Source organism: Osmerus mordax, chromosome 9 (assembly GCF_038355195.1).
Source record: "Osmerus mordax isolate fOsmMor3 chromosome 9, fOsmMor3.pri, whole genome shotgun sequence".
In the NCBI taxonomy this organism is placed as follows: domain Eukaryota; kingdom Metazoa; phylum Chordata; class Actinopteri; order Osmeriformes; family Osmeridae; genus Osmerus; species Osmerus mordax.
In genome coordinates this window covers 16,113,675-16,130,500 of record NC_090058.1, presented here as the reverse complement: position 1 = coordinate 16,130,500, position 16,826 = coordinate 16,113,675, and the positions used below count along the sequence as shown (strand labels likewise).

The 16,826-nt window shown below is 45.5% G+C and overlaps 1 protein-coding gene across 1 annotated transcript in view; it reads left to right on the top strand.

Annotated features, from left to right (window-relative positions):
- The first annotated feature begins 5,211 nt into the window (after window positions 1-5,211).
- Window positions 5,212-16,826, top strand: part of syne1b (spectrin repeat containing, nuclear envelope 1b) — an 88,987-nt gene continuing 77,372 nt past the window's right edge. The window contains exons 1-13 of the mRNA XM_067244025.1: window positions 5,212-5,290; window positions 6,521-6,582; window positions 9,822-9,917; window positions 10,121-10,204; window positions 11,341-11,433; window positions 11,594-11,772; window positions 12,122-12,318; window positions 13,051-13,160; window positions 13,458-13,508; window positions 14,268-14,375; window positions 15,101-15,238; window positions 15,972-16,136; window positions 16,332-16,444. Coding sequence (XP_067100126.1) covers window positions 5,212-5,290; window positions 6,521-6,582; window positions 9,822-9,917; window positions 10,121-10,204; window positions 11,341-11,433; window positions 11,594-11,772; window positions 12,122-12,318; window positions 13,051-13,160; window positions 13,458-13,508; window positions 14,268-14,375; window positions 15,101-15,238; window positions 15,972-16,136; window positions 16,332-16,444 — 1,475 coding nt within the window. The remainder of the gene's footprint in view (window positions 5,291-6,520; window positions 6,583-9,821; window positions 9,918-10,120; window positions 10,205-11,340; window positions 11,434-11,593; window positions 11,773-12,121; window positions 12,319-13,050; window positions 13,161-13,457; window positions 13,509-14,267; window positions 14,376-15,100; window positions 15,239-15,971; window positions 16,137-16,331; window positions 16,445-16,826) is intronic.

Sequence of the window (16,826 nt, the reverse complement as noted above, 5' to 3'; positions counted from 1 at the left end):
ACATTTGCAGATTTTCCTCGCTGCAAATAAAACGGATCGTTGTAGTTGCTAGTCGACGCTAAGCTACTTGGGGAAGTAACACACAGATAAGGTTGTCATCTTATACTTGTTGCTATGGAGCTCAAAGCATGCATCCAAGAAGACTTTATTTGCAGCCTGATGTCCGTGTCACACCGGAATTCAGAAGATCAATATCATCCCTAGGTCGACTGTGTCTAGACCACAGGGACTTTGAGCTAGATCATTTAAGCATAGAAATGTACCTCATGCACCTCAGAATTGTCCTCAAAGCCAACTTGTCCACAGATAGACATGTTGAAAACATACAAATGTTCTGTTCCAGTATGTTCCTGTGTGTCGTGTGAGGTGAAGGCCTTGTCTCACACTGTCTGAAAAGCAGGGTAAACCTGATACCAGTCCTGTCCGTAGAAGGGATGGGGATCGATACTGGGAATCTCTATTGGTTGGTGCCCCCCTTTCACCACAAGGGCATCAGGCAATAGACGTCCCTCCTGGGCCTGTGAGGGCCCTTTCTGTCTCTTTGTCCAGCTGTCAGCTGTGTGGAGGTGTGCAGAAGTTTTTTTTTTTGTGTAGCGGGTTGCTAGTGATGTGAAAGTAAATGTCATCTGTGGTTGTGCCCCCAGTTCCTGCTCTGGACAAAGATGTTTCCTGTTTCGTCAATCTCAATTTGTGTGTTTTGAGAGACAGAGAGAGAGAGAGAGAGAGAGAGAGAGAGAGAGAGAGAGAGAGAGAGAGAGAGAGTAAGTGAGTGAGTGAGTGAGTTAGTGAGGGAGAGTGGGGGATTGAGGAAGGGATTGAGGGAGTTGACTTGCTACCCATGATGTGTTTGTATTGGTGCATGCTTCACTAGTTGTGTGTTTATAAATGGGGACTGTGTTTGTCTAGGCATGTCCAGACATGGACAGGGCATATGATAACCTGGTTCAACCAAGCACTAGTTTGCATGTTGAAGTCTTTAAAGGTTAAGCCAACTGTGAATAACAGCTTTGCGCCAGTCAATGGACTTTTAAAGAAAGTGTCATTTACATAAGCAAATTCATACTTCTTTTGTGTTTCATATTGAAACAGCTCTTTGCATGGGGGTAATGTAGACTTTAGTCTTTCTAAAATGTGCCTTAGAATTTATTCCACCGTTTCAGTGCTTCTGAACAGATTAGCCTATCTTCAAAAGGGCGGCTCGCTTTGAAGGGTTGTGAGGTAGCAGAGTCTTGTGCCTCATGGCTGACTCATCTGTCATATCTGGAAGATTTTGTGTCAGGCTTCAGAAGAGTGTGAGCTGTAAGGCCAGTACGCGTTTAAGTTAATGCTTCACACACGTACACACCTCTTTAGACCTGTAAAGTCTCTTATAGTTAATCAAAAGGAACTTCCTGTTATAAAGTAGGTTATCCTGTAGAGAAGGTTACAGCTGCTGATGATTCAACAAATTATCATCTAAAGAGAGAACATCCTAGAAGTAGGTGTATGTGTTTGATGTATAGCTCTGGAATAAACAACTTACTTCCTGCATTGTTGTGTCGTTACATTTGTCGAACCAGTGGATGGTTTAGCCCATGTCATCTAGCAACTAGCTCTCCAAGAGGACCTCCCAGAGACCAGTCTCTGGCCTCGGATGCTCTCTGTGTGTGTGTGTGTGTGTGTGTGCGTGTGACGGGCAAAGTGTTTCTGGCTTTCAACATGACTGGGTGTCTGTGGTTTTCCCTGCAGCGCAGCGCTGGTAGGTTGCATCTAAGGAGGAAAAGTTCAAGAGCTGCCGGTTATAAGACTGTGGTGGTGCCGCGTGTAAGCGCACAACCGCATAGAGAACCACCACACCTTGCCTGTGTGTCGACGCTGGACAAACCTTTTGACTCATACTGTACACCTCATCTGTTATTCAAACTAGGTTTTGCCTCTGTCTTAGATGCTGAAGTATGTGTGCATGACTGGGAATAATAATGATAAAGTATTCACTTAATATGTAGACAATTCTATCCAAAGCAAAGTCTGGGTGGGGATTTGAACCTGGGTCCACATTAACTTCAGGCAAATGCTCTACCACTGAACTATACGTATGTTGCTAAACCTGAGTACATATTTTGTTCTCATGAGTTAACATGGTCAGAATGATAAGTAAATAAAATGAAATGAATATCCAGTGGGTACCATTGCTAAAAGAAGTGTCGTTATCAGTAATATAAATCTGTGGATTTCTGTGGTTTCTGTGAATCCACAGTGGGTAGGAAGCCCTAAGTCATGAGAGACAGAGAGAGAGGGACGGGTTGTTGACTGGTAGAGGTCTCTTGATCTCAGACTCACATTGTCAGTAGCAGCTGTCAAGGACTCCTGGAGCAGACAGAGCTGAAAGACCCATATCATCTTCTGGCCAGAGAAAGGCCAGAGAGAGACTGCCTGGTCACCACTTTTCCAAATTGGCCAGACTCTTAAGATTGTAACCCCAGTTGACCTGAATATTTTATTCACAGATTCTTTGTAGTATGCAGAACTGCGCTGAAGGCACAGTGTTTGCTGTCTAGTGATCCTAGTAATTGTGAGAAGGGATGAAAGGAACCATTACATTCACTCTGTTGGCTCTGAATCGCTCTCGTCTGGTTCATTATGCCGTTGCTGTTTTAAGTGTTTGCACCAGATGTCACTGTTTCATGTGTAATATCGCAACATCGACACTGGGGTTATGGCCTTATTAGACTGCTCTGGTTGTGCGGAGCACTCTGGGCCTATAGAACCGTGGAGTGAGGCAGTGTGGGCTCTGAGGTAAAGCCTGGCAACCATCCCAAACACTTGGAGCCTGCCAGCTACAGTAGCCGGCTGCTAGGCCATGGTATCATCTGTCCTTAGATCAGTTAAAGTACCTGATCACTCATATGAATTGCAAATTGCTCTGGGGTCGATGTTTTTCTACTTGTTTTGTTCATGGGTTCCATGGGCTTCATTGCCACTTAGAGGCAGTTTCTTACCTGCGTTGAAGTAAATTACATTAGCCGACCGAGACATATTGACATGCAACTGGAGAGCTTGCTAGTGACAGTGGGAGTGATACCCCTAAAAGAGGGCATTGTACATAATTAGCATTGTACATACTTGGCATTGTACAGAAGGACTATTGCACAGAATTTGGTTATAATGGAATTGGCTATGTACAAATCGAGCATTTAACGAAATTTGCATTGTACAGAATTAGCATACTACACTGTCAATAACACTTCCTGTTCCTGGAGTTCAGTACTGTGGACAGCTCCCTCATGAGCTGGGTTATGCAGTCAGGAAGTTTACTGTGTTGAGGGAATGGGACATCTGGGGAACTGATTAGGACTTATCAAGCCTCTCAAAGATGTTGAAAATATCATATATCTTATCTTATGACTTCTCCATCCTCACATCTGTTGAAGACAATCCGTCTTGCTCATTTGTGAATGGTTGGCTTTGCCTGTGGTCATAATGTCAGGATTCCTGAGAGAGTGTATATGAGTGTGTGCTTGTGTATGTGTGTGTGTATATATGTGTGTATGTCTGTATGTGTGTGTGTTGCTGTCTGCTCTCCACACAGGTACTGCAGATACCATCTGCCCTTCTGTCTATTTCTATTTTTACTCCAAAAGCTTTCTTCAGGCAGGTCTCCCTAACAGGGTCCTGGGCTGTTAGAATAGAATGACGAGAGTGTGTCTATTTTTAGCTCATTAGAAGAAGAAGAAAGCTTTTTAAATGGTGGCAGTTGTGAAAGAATAAAGAGATGTTTCCATGTGAAGAGATGACAAGCTATCAGATGGGTAAGATGAAGTTAGTATAGTGTGCTTCTTCAAGAAAAGCTGTACTGTTTTTCCTCATGAAGTAAATTAGGCCTTGGCTACATGTGTGGTAATATTGCTGTAGACTAACCTAATCAAACTGTAAAGCCCTCTTTACAAGGTATGTCACACTGGGATTCATAGATGCCTACAGAACAGTCTGTCCTTCAAACATGCATCGTAGCATAGGGTTGGGGTCAGGAGTCTGAGATGAGATGAAACATCCCTTGTTTGAAACCCTGATATGTTTCATACAAAGCAGTGAACACACCCTTAACCTCTAGTACTATACCTGAGATAATGCTAATTGTTACAAATATTTCCATTGTTATGCAACCTGAGCATGCAGGATGCTGTCCAGCGGGCAAGGAGCCCGTCTTCTGAACAGGTGACATGTCCAGGCTGTTCTTCCGTGTGTAAGGGGGAACCCACAGTGGGCGTGGCTGGATCAGAGTCTCAATAGCATTGCCAGTGAGGGAGCAGGTGGCAGATGTCCTTCACCAGCTAAAACATCAATTATTAAACTCTGTTGCACCCTGCTGGGCTATTGTAGTGTGTTTGCCGTAGGCCTGTTGCACTGCTACAGCACATTTGAATAGTACAGGCCTAATTATAATGAGGCAATAGTTGTGTAATGTTATTATGAATAGAGAGACGCATTCTTCAGTAACTCATTGCAGCAGTTTCAAGGAAGTGTATAAAACTATCCTCATTAATACAAAACAATAACCATTTGTTTGAATTCCTGGCAATTCCAAACAGATTAAATAGATCTTTAGAAGCAGAAAATAGACTTACACACACACACACACACACACACACACATACACACACACACACACACACACACACACACATACACACACAGTCTGATTAAACAGGGCTCATGCAGCCATGGCATGTGACATCACAGGCTGCCTGGTGCTGATTGGTGGAGCCTTGCTGGGTGGGCGGCACCTCCCGATGTCTCAGTCAGTGATGCTACAGCGAGGCGGTGCAGTGGGGGCAGTGCACATCCACACGAGCATGGCTCTCTGGACGGGGGGAGAACAGGAAGAGGGAAGGATGGGATCGTAAATATCTGCCGCTATTAGAGGAGGGGACTCCCGCCACTCTGCGCTGAACGCTTGTATGTGTGTGTGTGTGTGAGAAGCTGATTGTGGGAGGGTGTGTGTGTGTGTTGGGGGAGGAGGGGATGCTTCATCCCTGCAGCCTGCTCTGTGTTTTCACCGGGGGAAAGCAGACAGGCTGATCTGTGTTGTTTCCTGTAGGAAAGAGAGGGAAAGGGAACAGCTGGGGTTTTTTTACCCTGTTTTTCCACAGTGTGTGTCATCTTCACGCTGCCACACGCATACTCAAACACACATGAAGGGCACAGGGAGACAGGAGGAGAGCGGTGTGTAGGATGGCACACTACAAGGATGTGTCTGTCAAAAAGACCTCTTCTCTCAACCTGGTGACGGGATTCTTTCAGTACCTACGTGGTAAGTAGGGCATCATTGTCCAGATCTCTCCCTGTGTCCCTGTGTGGATCGTAGGAAACCGAGCAGGCAGCCTCCTACAGGGACTCTTCTGTCCGTATCTAGGTGAAGCAGATGCAGAGGGACGCTCTGTGTGCTATGCTTCACTGGGCATCCCTGTCTATGCAGTCAGGCTTCCTCAGAAAGGCATTTGCCTTTGGGTCACTGTGGTGTGTTTGCTTACTGTGTATAGTGTTAGTGTGCTCTCTCTCTCCCCCCAGCACGTGACCACGCAACGTTTTCTTAGTGCGGATGTTTAAAGATGGCTACTGACTGTTTGCGGATTGACCCTATACCGGCTTAAACACTCACGTCACACTTTGCAGGTGCCACAGATGATCAACCGAAGCAGGGAATCCGATTTTTGTTGTCCCACACATACGGAAAGCAGACATGCATTATGCATGAGTCCCCATGCATTGTCCAAACTACGGGGGTGGGGTGACAGGATCACGCATGTCATTACTGGGCTACACAGAGTCTGCAAGATCTGATCTCCTCTGCTCATGCTCTAATCCGCTATGACCTCATTTCCTGAGGACTTCTCATAAGCATCTATCACTGTCTACAGTGGAGGGGCATGGTGGTATCACTGATGTTAACCATTGGTATTTCAGTGTTAGAGAAGGAAGATGTGTCAGTTCTCGCTCTTGTGCTTGTCAGGTACCTCCACAATTATGTAATATTCTCATGTACGCCTTGATTAAATTCCACTGGTTTGCAGAACTTTGTAGTTCTCCTCCTAATTAGCGACAATACAATTGCATACTCTGCATGTTGACAATATGCCACTATTCTAGATGGATTCAAACTCTTTTTGAGTTCCTGTTTGAGATAGGGCCCTAGGAGGAGAGATAGGGCCCTAGGAGGAGGGATAGGGTCCTAGGAGGAGAGATAGGGCCCTAGGAGGAGGGAAAGGGTCCTAGGAGGAGAGATAGGGCCCTAGTAGGAGGGATAGGGTCCTAGGAGGAGAGATAGGGCCTTAGGAGGAGGGAAAGGGTCCTAGGAGGAGAGATAGGGCCTTAGGAGGAGGGATAAGATGCTTTGTAGCTGTAGTATTCTTACTCACAGGCCAGACGAATAGAAAAAAATGAGAGGGGAAACTGGAGAGGGGGCCGTTGTGAGCTGTGGTGAACAGCTAGGGGGTGTGACATCCATCAGGTATTGACATGTTGTTGTGTCTCTTGTTTTCAGATGAGCAAGAGGCAGTGCAGAAGAGAACCTTCACTAAATGGATCAATTCCCACTTGGCGAAGGTAAGAGGCTGGGGTTTTCATCCTGCATTTGCACGAGTACACACAAGCATGGTACTTCACTGTCCTCAGAGTTGGAGATAATACAGAATGTGATAATCGCTCTGGATAAGAGTGTCTGCTAAATGACTAAATGTAAATGACTAAATGTGATAAAGATAATAATGCAATCACTAGGTAATCACCATGGATATGACATCTATAACTGACTGCAATCGTTTAGAATTGATAATATAATGACCATCAGTGCTATCATGCGCTCGTGTTTACTAGTAATGTATATGTACTACTGTTACAGTAAGTGCTTATTGTTCCCATGGTGTCTCAGGTCGTGATTGGGCAGTGGCATTTTAGCCCTCATGACCTCATCAAGCGTAAAAAGACAACAGGTTGTTTGGCGTTTGGTCTTGGTGGTTCAGTCAGGCCTTTATTTACAGTAAACATACAACCCTTTTGTTTTTATAACCGTACTAGGTTCAGAAAGGCTTTTAACATACTATCCTTGTGTTTCTATAACCGTATTAAGTTCAGAAAGGCTGTTAACATACTATCCTTATTTTCTATAACCGTACTAAGTTCAGAAAGGCTTATATTTGAACATGTTGCCCTTCTGTTTCTATAATCTGGCTTTGGCTGAAGCTCTCAGACATGAGCTGGAGGTACTCATGTCCCCGTTCCAACCCTCACCTTTGTTGTTACGACACTTAAGCACAGAAAGAGGAGAGGGGTGTCAGAGCAACAGTGGATCCATGCTAGTGCCATCTGTGTTGCCAGGTTTCTACAAAAGCTGTTTTGCTGTGCAATTTTTCCAAGGCAGTTGGAAGATGACTGTATAAATAAGGTCCCTGTCATGGTGTTGTCATGGTCGCTCTACAAGGACCTTTTTTAAGGTCCTTGTAGAGCGAGGGTTGCGTGTGTGTGGGTGCAGTGGGTGTAAATGTGCATGTGTTACAATGGTAGGGTGTATGCGTGCCAGAGTGTGGGTGTATATGTGCTTGCCTGTGTGTGCGTGTGTGTGCATGCCTGAGTCTTCGTCTGTGAGCCTGTGTGTTCTCATGCCTGTATGTGTGTGTGTGTGTGTGTGTGTGTGTGTGTGTGTGTATGTCTGTATGCCTGTGTGTTTGTAGCTACCTGAGTGTATGTGTTTGCATGCATGAGTGTGTGTGTACGTGTGGCTGTGTGTGTACCTGTGTGTGTGTGTGTGTGTGTGTGGCTGTGTGTGTGGCTGTGTGTGGCTGTGTGTGTGGTTGTGTGTGTGTATGTGAGTGTGTTTGTGGCTGTGTGTGCACAGAAATGTTGTGTGTGTGTCTACCTGGACCGGGTTGGCAGTGAGAGTGCAGCACGGTGCAGATGGAGCTTACAAGAGAGAACTCCCCTGCAGGCAGAGATCTGTTCCCCCAACCATGTTCTCTACACATTACACAACACTCAACACAGAGTCTCCACTAAACAAAGATGAGCAACACTCAGACCCTGATTCAGAAATAAGGGAGAAAAGATACAAAACATGAATAATTTGCATTGTACTAACTGTCTTAAATAAAGGATTCCACTGATTTGTACTGGATTCTTGATTGATCTCAAGACTACGTGATGTCATGCTGTCTCTGAGGGAGGCGGGCTTTGCTGGCTCAGATGGTCTAGGTGACACAGCATATTGTGCTGATAGTCAGGAAGGGTGACTAATGTGAGCTGTACAGGGTTTAGATATAGAATCCACCACAGAGGCTTGTTGGAGAGCAGTCTTTTGTTCGGCCGGATTGGGCCCACGGTGCTTCAAAGCCTGGATTCTCCAACTTTGGAAGAATCTGAGTAATGTGGCCACAAACACACAGTGCGTTGGACTGTTCATCATTATTTATGCTTTCCACACACTCTCTGGCTTTCTTTCTTTCTCTCTCTTTATTTATTTCTCTCTCTTTATTTATTTCTCTCACGCTTTCTTTTCTGTCCCTCTTGCTTTCTTTTTCTCCTTTTCTTTCAATTTTGGTCTCTTTCTCTCAACCCCCCCCCCCCCCTATTGCTCTGTCTTTCTTCTTCTCTATCTCTCCCTGTGCATACCAATGTGACTGAATTAGACAAGTCATGAGAAGGCCCTCAGCTTTGAGCCACCTTTGTTCCAAAGCTACTGCAGGGGGTATAGTTTGTTCTCTAACTATCCCTCCATTTCTTTATCTGACCTAATATAAATCTATTAGTTTATTTTCATAAGTAAATCACTCCTTATTGAAATATCACTAGGTCAAATGGACCAGATCAACAAAAGCCATTTCAGAATCAAAAATACTAAATACTCGCGAGTGGAACAACTGTATTCCCCTCGGACTGCAGTGAGAAGGTTTTATTATTGGAAAGTGCTCACTCTCTACTTTTGAATTTAACCTCAACTGACCAGCTACCATTGTCTCCATTTCCTCTCATATGACCGAGCACTTCTCCAGTCATGTGTTAGTGTTGGCCCACTGAGATGAGGGCTAGCCTGAAAGTACTTATCTGTCATTTTATTCTAGGAAGGTGTTTGATTGTTGGAGTTGTGCAGTTAATGTTGATTCATACAAGACAATGGCTAATGAAACCAGTCCAGTGGCTATATTTTTATAATAATGTGTAGAGTTGTTAGCTGTTAGGTTATTGATAGGATAGGCTATTTGTTGTTGCAGAAACATGCTCTTTCACACGTCCTGTTGTGCTCAACTTAGTCAGCCAACTGCATCATGCCAACATGCTATGTGACAAATTGTGAAATGACCTGCTTACTGTGCCAAATGGAGACTTCCCACACAGAGCAAAGAAATTAGCCTGTCAGTTAGTCTGTCAGTTAGTCTGTCAGTTAGTCTGTCCAGTGGCATGTCCGTTAGGCCAGACAGACCATCAGACAGGCTTGATCATGTGTCATGTGTTCGTCAGGCTAAGCGGCACACTGCCTTGTCAGGGTTAAAGAGAGCAGTGCTCTAATGTTTCTCTGAGGGAAACTCACCTCAGGAGTGGGCTACCAGCCACCGCCGGGGAGAAGGCACCATCTTGTCGTCTGTGTCTCTGCACTGCAGGCTACTGCTAACAAGCCCTGCTCACATTCTCCTCCGCAGAAAAGGCTCCAAGGATTAAAATATGGTTGATTCGATACGTCAATTGTATTTGTAATATAAGACATTTCCGGTGAGAAGAATGGGGAAACCGTTGACTTTATCCTAATACTTCTTAATCTACGTGCCTAATGCTTTAACAAATACTCTCTTCTCCAGCATAAGCCACCCCTAGAGGTCAACGACCTTTTCGAGGACATCAAAGATGGGGTGAAGCTCCTGGCTCTGCTGGAGGTGCTGTCGGGCCAGAGGCTAGTGAGTACAGTTGGATTCTCCTGCTCCCAGGCCTCATGATGGTTCATTCCCTCTCATCATTAGGACAGTGTTGTATTCACCAGGTTGAAGGGACGTCAAACTTCCCTCTCAGTAGTTTTAGTGTACGATAATGTAGGGCTGTTTCCTCAGTCTGTGTGCTTTGTCTGTGCCTGACTTACCTATGTCCCCCCGTCCCCCCTCAGCCAAGTGAACAGGGACGCCAGCTGAAGAGGATCCACTGGGTGTCCAACATCGGCACAGCTCTCAAGTTCCTTGAAGGCAGGAGGGTAAGCTGTTCTCAGCCACACGGCTGGATATTGTCTGGAGTCTAGGGCCAGGTGTAACTATGGTGACGATGTTTAAGTTGAAGTAATACAACTTGAAAACACTATATCACTCTATCCAGATAAAAAAAAATACTTGACTGTGTATTGAAGGTTGCAACAGGAACTGTTTCAGTGGGTCTGGTACAAGGAAGACCTGTGTCCATGCAATATGTACAGGAATGTAGATGTGCAGAAATGGCAGGCTCTCTACTTTATCAATGCTAGGCCCAGTGAGAACAGTGTCCTCGTTGAGTCGAGCTGGCTGGGCTCATTAGAGTGAGGGGACCCCCCACAGAAAAGATAAGTTTGGACCTGACGGGTCCTGTGCTTTTAATGTTCCCCCACCGACTCTTCACCTTGCGAACCCCCCAAGTCCTCTGACACAATTCGAACTCTGTGTGAGAGCTTGTGCCGGGCTGTTGATGGTGTGTCAGTGGCGGTCTGAGGCCTGGATCTCACAGTGTTGTGACCTCTCTCCCCATGCCTCCACCCTCAGTCAGTGTACCGTGGATCCCCGGTCAGTGGCTGCAGTGGAACACGTTGTGTTCACACCTTCATGCACGGAGTGGCTGAAACTATCCAGAACAATGCATCAATCCAGCTGTTGTTTTCCTCCTGCATCCGAATGCAGTGTCATAACATATTTTGTTCTATTTTCTATTGCAGTGCATTTCTGTGCATTTTGAGAAACTCTTTGATATCCTGCTGTGCTTGAGTTTTGCTTGAATAATGAACTTTAATGACCTGGAAATGAAACATGATCTCCGTTGAGGTCCATAGAGTGGACTGCTAGTATGGACTGCTACTGTTGATCATCAAATTGAACGCATCTTTCTTTTATTTCGCTCTACATTAGGCTTTGCTGTTTCTGCCTCACTGGCTTCCACTTTACTAACTGCGCTCTACTTAACTGCATCAAAGAGCTGACTTTGATGGCTGTGAGAGAAATGCTTGAATATTCGTGAAAGCAGTGCCGTTATTTGTTTCAAATCACAAGGATATGTCACTTTACAACATGATAACTGGTGTTGAAATTGACATTTTATTGAATTAATTTCCCTGTTAAGTAGTGATTTGCGGTTTGCGTTTCGAAACAGATCAAACTAGTCAACATCCACGCCACAGACATAGCTGATGGGAGACCATCCATCGTTCTTGGCCTGATATGGACCATTATTCTTTACTTCCAGGTAACTTAAAAAACATAATCTTTTAATACATATTTTATGTATTTGCCATACATTAATGGCCTTGAGTTTTTCTTTTTCATAATAACATTTTATAGTTTAATGTATAATTAAAACATTTTAAGAAAATAAATGTATTCTGCGTTGAACGTGTGCGTTCCAGATTGAGGAGTTGACCAGTAACCTGCCAGCGCTCCAGGCCCTGACCGGCAGCTCCTCCTCAGTGGACAGCATGGCCAGCTCTGAGACAGGAAGCCCTCCCATGAAGAGGAAGGTGGTCACCAAGTTCCAGGGCAACGCCAAGAGAGCCCTGCTCAGATGGGTCCAGTGCACAGCTGCCAAGTATGTAGCATGGAGCTTGCTCAAGGCTATGTTGCATGGAGATCAGGGCTTTCTACTGTACAGCTGTGCTAGCTGGCGCTAGGTAGAGCAGCGGTAGAGCAACTAACTGCAGACCATGGCGTTGCAGGTTCAAATCCCCACCCTATATGATTCTTTGGGTAAAATGTTCTGCTAAATGAATACAAAACCATATGAATACAAATGAATACAATACAATATCAATATGAATTGTGTGAAAGAAAGAAACGTAATTTGTGAACCTACAGTTCTACATGCGAGTTTGAATCCTGCTTCTTAGAGTGTCTCCATCCTCAGCAGAGGCTAATGTCTGCCGTGTGTCCTGTCCCAGGCGCCACGGTATCGAGGTAAAGGACTTTGGTCCCAGCTGGCGCAGCGGGGTGGCTTTCCACTCGGTGGTCCACGCCATCCGGCCGGACCTGGTGGACATGGAGGTGGTGCGGAGGAGGAGCAACAGAGACAACCTGGAGCAGGCCTTCTCCCTGGCCGAGAACGAGCTGGGCATCCCACGCCTGCTCGACCCTGAAGGTGCCTCTGTTCTACCCTGCATTCCTCTGCCCCTTCTCCTACCCTCTGTTCTACCCTGCATCCCATATATTCTACCCTCTACCTTGTATATTGTACCCTCTATATTCCACCGTCTACCCTATCCTCTACCCTCTACACTGTACCCTGTAATCCTGCAATCTCTACCCTCTGCCCTCTGGACCCTCTATATTCTACCCCCTCCCTGTCTGAACTGTGCTGTTCCAGTGATGCTAGATTAAATTAAATTAAGCCCCAAAAGTGCAACAACCTGATATACCGTTGAAGTCTTACAGAGTGAGTGTAGTCTTATGTATACTGTTTTGGGGTACCTTTGAGCATGGGTACACTGAGTGTGGGTCCTTGTTTCTGGGTTCCTGTCTGTGGATCCATCTGGGATGAGCTGAGTCCTCTTCTGCTCCTGCACGAGGGAGGCGTCGGTAAGGGACGAGTGATGATGTCAGACGAACAGAATGAGCTCAACTTTTTGAGCGTGACCTTCATTTCTGAGAGATCAGGTCAGGGATAAAGATGAGAGCAGACAGGAATCATTTGCCTGCATTGTGGCAGAGGAAATATGGTTAACTCGCTTCAAGGTGAAAAATATTTTAAGTACTGTCTCATGTTGGTTATAAGGGAATATAGGGTTGGTTATTCTCGTCAAATACCAAATAGGTATAATTATTTACCATTGCTAACCACACACCTCTTCCTCTTTCTTCACGCTGGTCTCAGATGTGGACGTTGATAAACCCGACGAAAAATCCATCATGACGTATGTTGCTCAGTTCCTCAAGCACTACCCCAACCCTCATCAGTCAGAGACAGATGGACAGCAGGACGAGGTAACCCCCCCCCCCCCCCACCCCCTTCGTCTCAGCGCTGCTTTGTTTTACTAGATGGCATCATTGTGAAATTGTCCCCTACATGTTTCCTCAGTGCTTTACATAACTGTGCTGGTGATTTTAGTGTGCTTGCTGTGTCGGTGAATTATCTCTCATCGTGCACCAAGTAAAGCTTTCATTATATAAAAAAAAAAGCTTAACCATTGCATGAACTCATGAATCATCATCTTCACCCCCAGCGCTGCCATCTCACTCTAAACTCTCGCCATCTCTACCGTCTCTCTTATGCATATTAAGCTGCTTCTTGGCTCCATTCCAACTTTTGCCCTCTCTATCCCAGTCCTACAGGTAAGAGTTTGTTCCATGGTGGCGTGCCAGCCATTTGCCTGCCCGTTCATCCTCACCTTCATCCTCCTCTTCATCCTTTTTGCTCTCTCTATTTCTGTCTCTTAGTTTTCCTCTAACGCTTGTTTGTGCTGTGTTTGCATCTCTCTGTGTGCCGCTTTCCTCCTGGACAGTATGATCCACAAGATATAGAGCTGATGCTTGAGGTATGTGTCTCTGAATCATGAGCTACATGATTTGATGACTCTCAATGCCCTGATTTCCTCTTTCCCCCAGGGTTCCCCTGACTCAAAAAGCCTTTTTGGCAACACTTCACATCCGGGTGCTGGTAGTAAGAAATCGTTAATTGGTAATAAGGCCTTAGTAAGTCAGTAAGTCTTATGAACACATATTGATGTTGATAAGCATCTAATAAGGGACCTATTACCTATTAACTAACATTTTCCCATCTTAGGATAACACTCACCCTAACCTAACACTTATGTTGTCTTAGTAACGCAAATTAATGTTTAAAGCATCTTATAAGGGCCTTATTACCTACAAACTACTGCTTATTACAAGCACCTGGATCTAAAGTGCAACTGTCTTATTCCCTCCTTTTCAAAGTACAAGTCTTTTTCAATTACTCTATTTTAACGACTTTCATTGGTACTGGAATGACGTTTGGTGTAGATGTTGAGTTGTCGTACCTCAGGATAGCTTTGAACGTGTGGTGGTTGACCGAGGAGTTGAGTTGTGTGTTGCGTACATCCGTGTTGACAGAGGGAGGAGAGGAAAGTGCTGAGGGAGCTGAAGGTCTTCCTGGATCAGCTGGAGAGAGACGTGCTGCGGGCCCAGGGGGCGGAGGGCAACCTCACAGACAAGTACCAGGTGAAGAGGACAACGCTGCACTGACGCTTTAGCATCGTGCTTTCTTAGGCTTCACAACGCTAGGTTCAATGAGTCATTTACTTTGTACTTGTATTCGTTTAGCAGACGCCTTATCTAAAGAAACATACCAAGAATGCATTTAGAAAGCGCAGAAAATCAAGCATCAGAAGTACATTAGGACAGTAGGAGTCAGTTGGCTGAGCGGTGAGGGAGTCGGGCTAGTAATCCGAAGGTTGCCAGTTCGATTCCCGGTCATGCAAACTGACGTTGTGTCCTTGGGCAAGGCACTTCACCCTACTTGCTTCGGGGAGAATGTCCCTGTACTTACTGTAAGTCGCTCTGGATAAGAGCGTCTGCTAAATGACTAAATGTAAATGTAAGTACATAGTTCTAACTTTAATTTGGTGGTAAGTGTCAGAAAATATTTTTTACAGTAAAGACCGGCATTTTACAGACGCAGTGAAAATTTTCAGCTACCAAGCACGGTGCAATGTTTAAAATTTAATTTGATTGTTTTCAAATTATAATTTTGGGGGGAAAGTGCAGGCCAGTAATATAATGTAGCTTACAAACATACAGCATATGATTATGCTAGTCCTTTCCTATTACCATCAACATAAACAATCCTCCCCCACAATCTCCTCTCGTTCTAAATGTGGAACCTCCTTTTGCTAATGCAAATGCTATGCTAATACTTAAACGCTACTTTGTTCCATTGCGTCCAGGCCTTCAAGAGCTTCCGTGTACAGTATGAGATCAAGAGGAAGCAGACAGAGCCCCTGCTGGAGCCTGTGCTGAGGGACGCCAAGCTGTCTGTGGACCAGGCCCTGGTCAAGCAGGCCTGGGACCGCCTGTCTGTCAGGGTGAGTGGGGCTGCTCTCACCTCTGCAATCACCAGGCTCAGCAAGACAACCTCGTCCACCACCATCCTAACCACTATGATACTAATCTCACCCAGCATCATGCTAACCTCGTCCACTATGATATGGATCTCACCCACCAACATCCTAACCTCGTCCACTATGATACGGATCTCACCCACCAACATCCTAACCTCGTCCACTATGATACTAATCTCACATGGCATCATCCAAAACTCATCCACTATCATCCTAACCTCATCCACCTCTATCCTTTCAGAAGGATTAAAGGAAAGGATTCTCCATCTTGATAGACATTTTTCTCTTGACCATTGCTTGTATAAAATATAATCTAAAATACATTGTATTCAAGTTCATCATAGTTTTGACAGTTTAATCAGTGCATAAACACGTGTCCCCAGAATAGCAGTCTCATTATTGGACCAGACTTCAATTTCTACCAGACCAGACAATTTGTGTTGGCCGCTGTAAAGTGCTCAGTGGAGCGCAGGGCTTTGAGTCATCAGTTCATCAGGAGGGGAGGAGAGAGGGGAACAGAGAGGGCTTGTTCTCCGGTCAGACAGCTCTGCTGAGCCCTAGTCAGTGGAGAGGCAGGGCACTGTGAATGGAAGAGGACAGCTTGAGAGCGCATGCCAGCATTCAGGCCAGTGTGCTCCATGCCGTGGCGCAGCCCGGCCTTGATTGGGCAAGGCTTTAATGAAGACTGCTTTTACAGCTGCTGGACTGGCACATTCATCTGGACAAGTCTCTGCCGGGCCCTCTGGGAGTGATCGGAGCCTGGCTGCACCGCGCCGAGATCGCCCTGAGGGAGGAGATTCCCATCCAGCAGGCTCACGAGGAGACCGCCAATGGGATTCACAGAAAGCTGGAGCAGCATAAGGTGCACTGAACATCACGCAAACACAAACACAAAATGTTGAGCATAAACCCTGGGACTGAGTTTCTTTGGTTGATCACTGCTACAGTACAGTAGCCTATAGTAGCTGTGGGAGTTTCTATGTCAAGCTCACCAACACGGTAAACTTTTCATACTTTTATTGGCTGTGCTGATGAGCGTGCTTGTCCTGTGTTGCAGGAGGTGCTGAAGAACTTGGAGTCTCACAGGCAGACGTTCCTGCAGATTCACAGAGACAGATCGGTGAACGGGGTCCCTGTGCCCCCAGAGCAGCTTCAGGACATGGCTGAACGGTCAGTCCTGGGGTCCGCTCTGGACACACCTGGGGTCCGCTCCGGACACACAAAAGGACCAATCAGAGGTCAAATTCAGTAGTTGACGGCAGTAGCGTAGCCAGAATTACAATTTTTAGGGGTCCCATATAAAACAAAAAAACAAAAAACACTTCCTTGATTTTTTGTTGTAACCAATCAGATATCTGACAGGGGGACATGCAGATGAGGCCCCCCTAGTGTAGGTGTCTACACTACTGGTTGATGGTTCCGAGGTGTACACAGTAGACTTGCTTCTTTTTTTCAGACAGATAATCTAGCATTACATTATATAACAGTGCCGTTTTCAACAGTATTCCACATATTGACCACCTCTACTTGAACGTCTGTTTCTCTGCTGCTG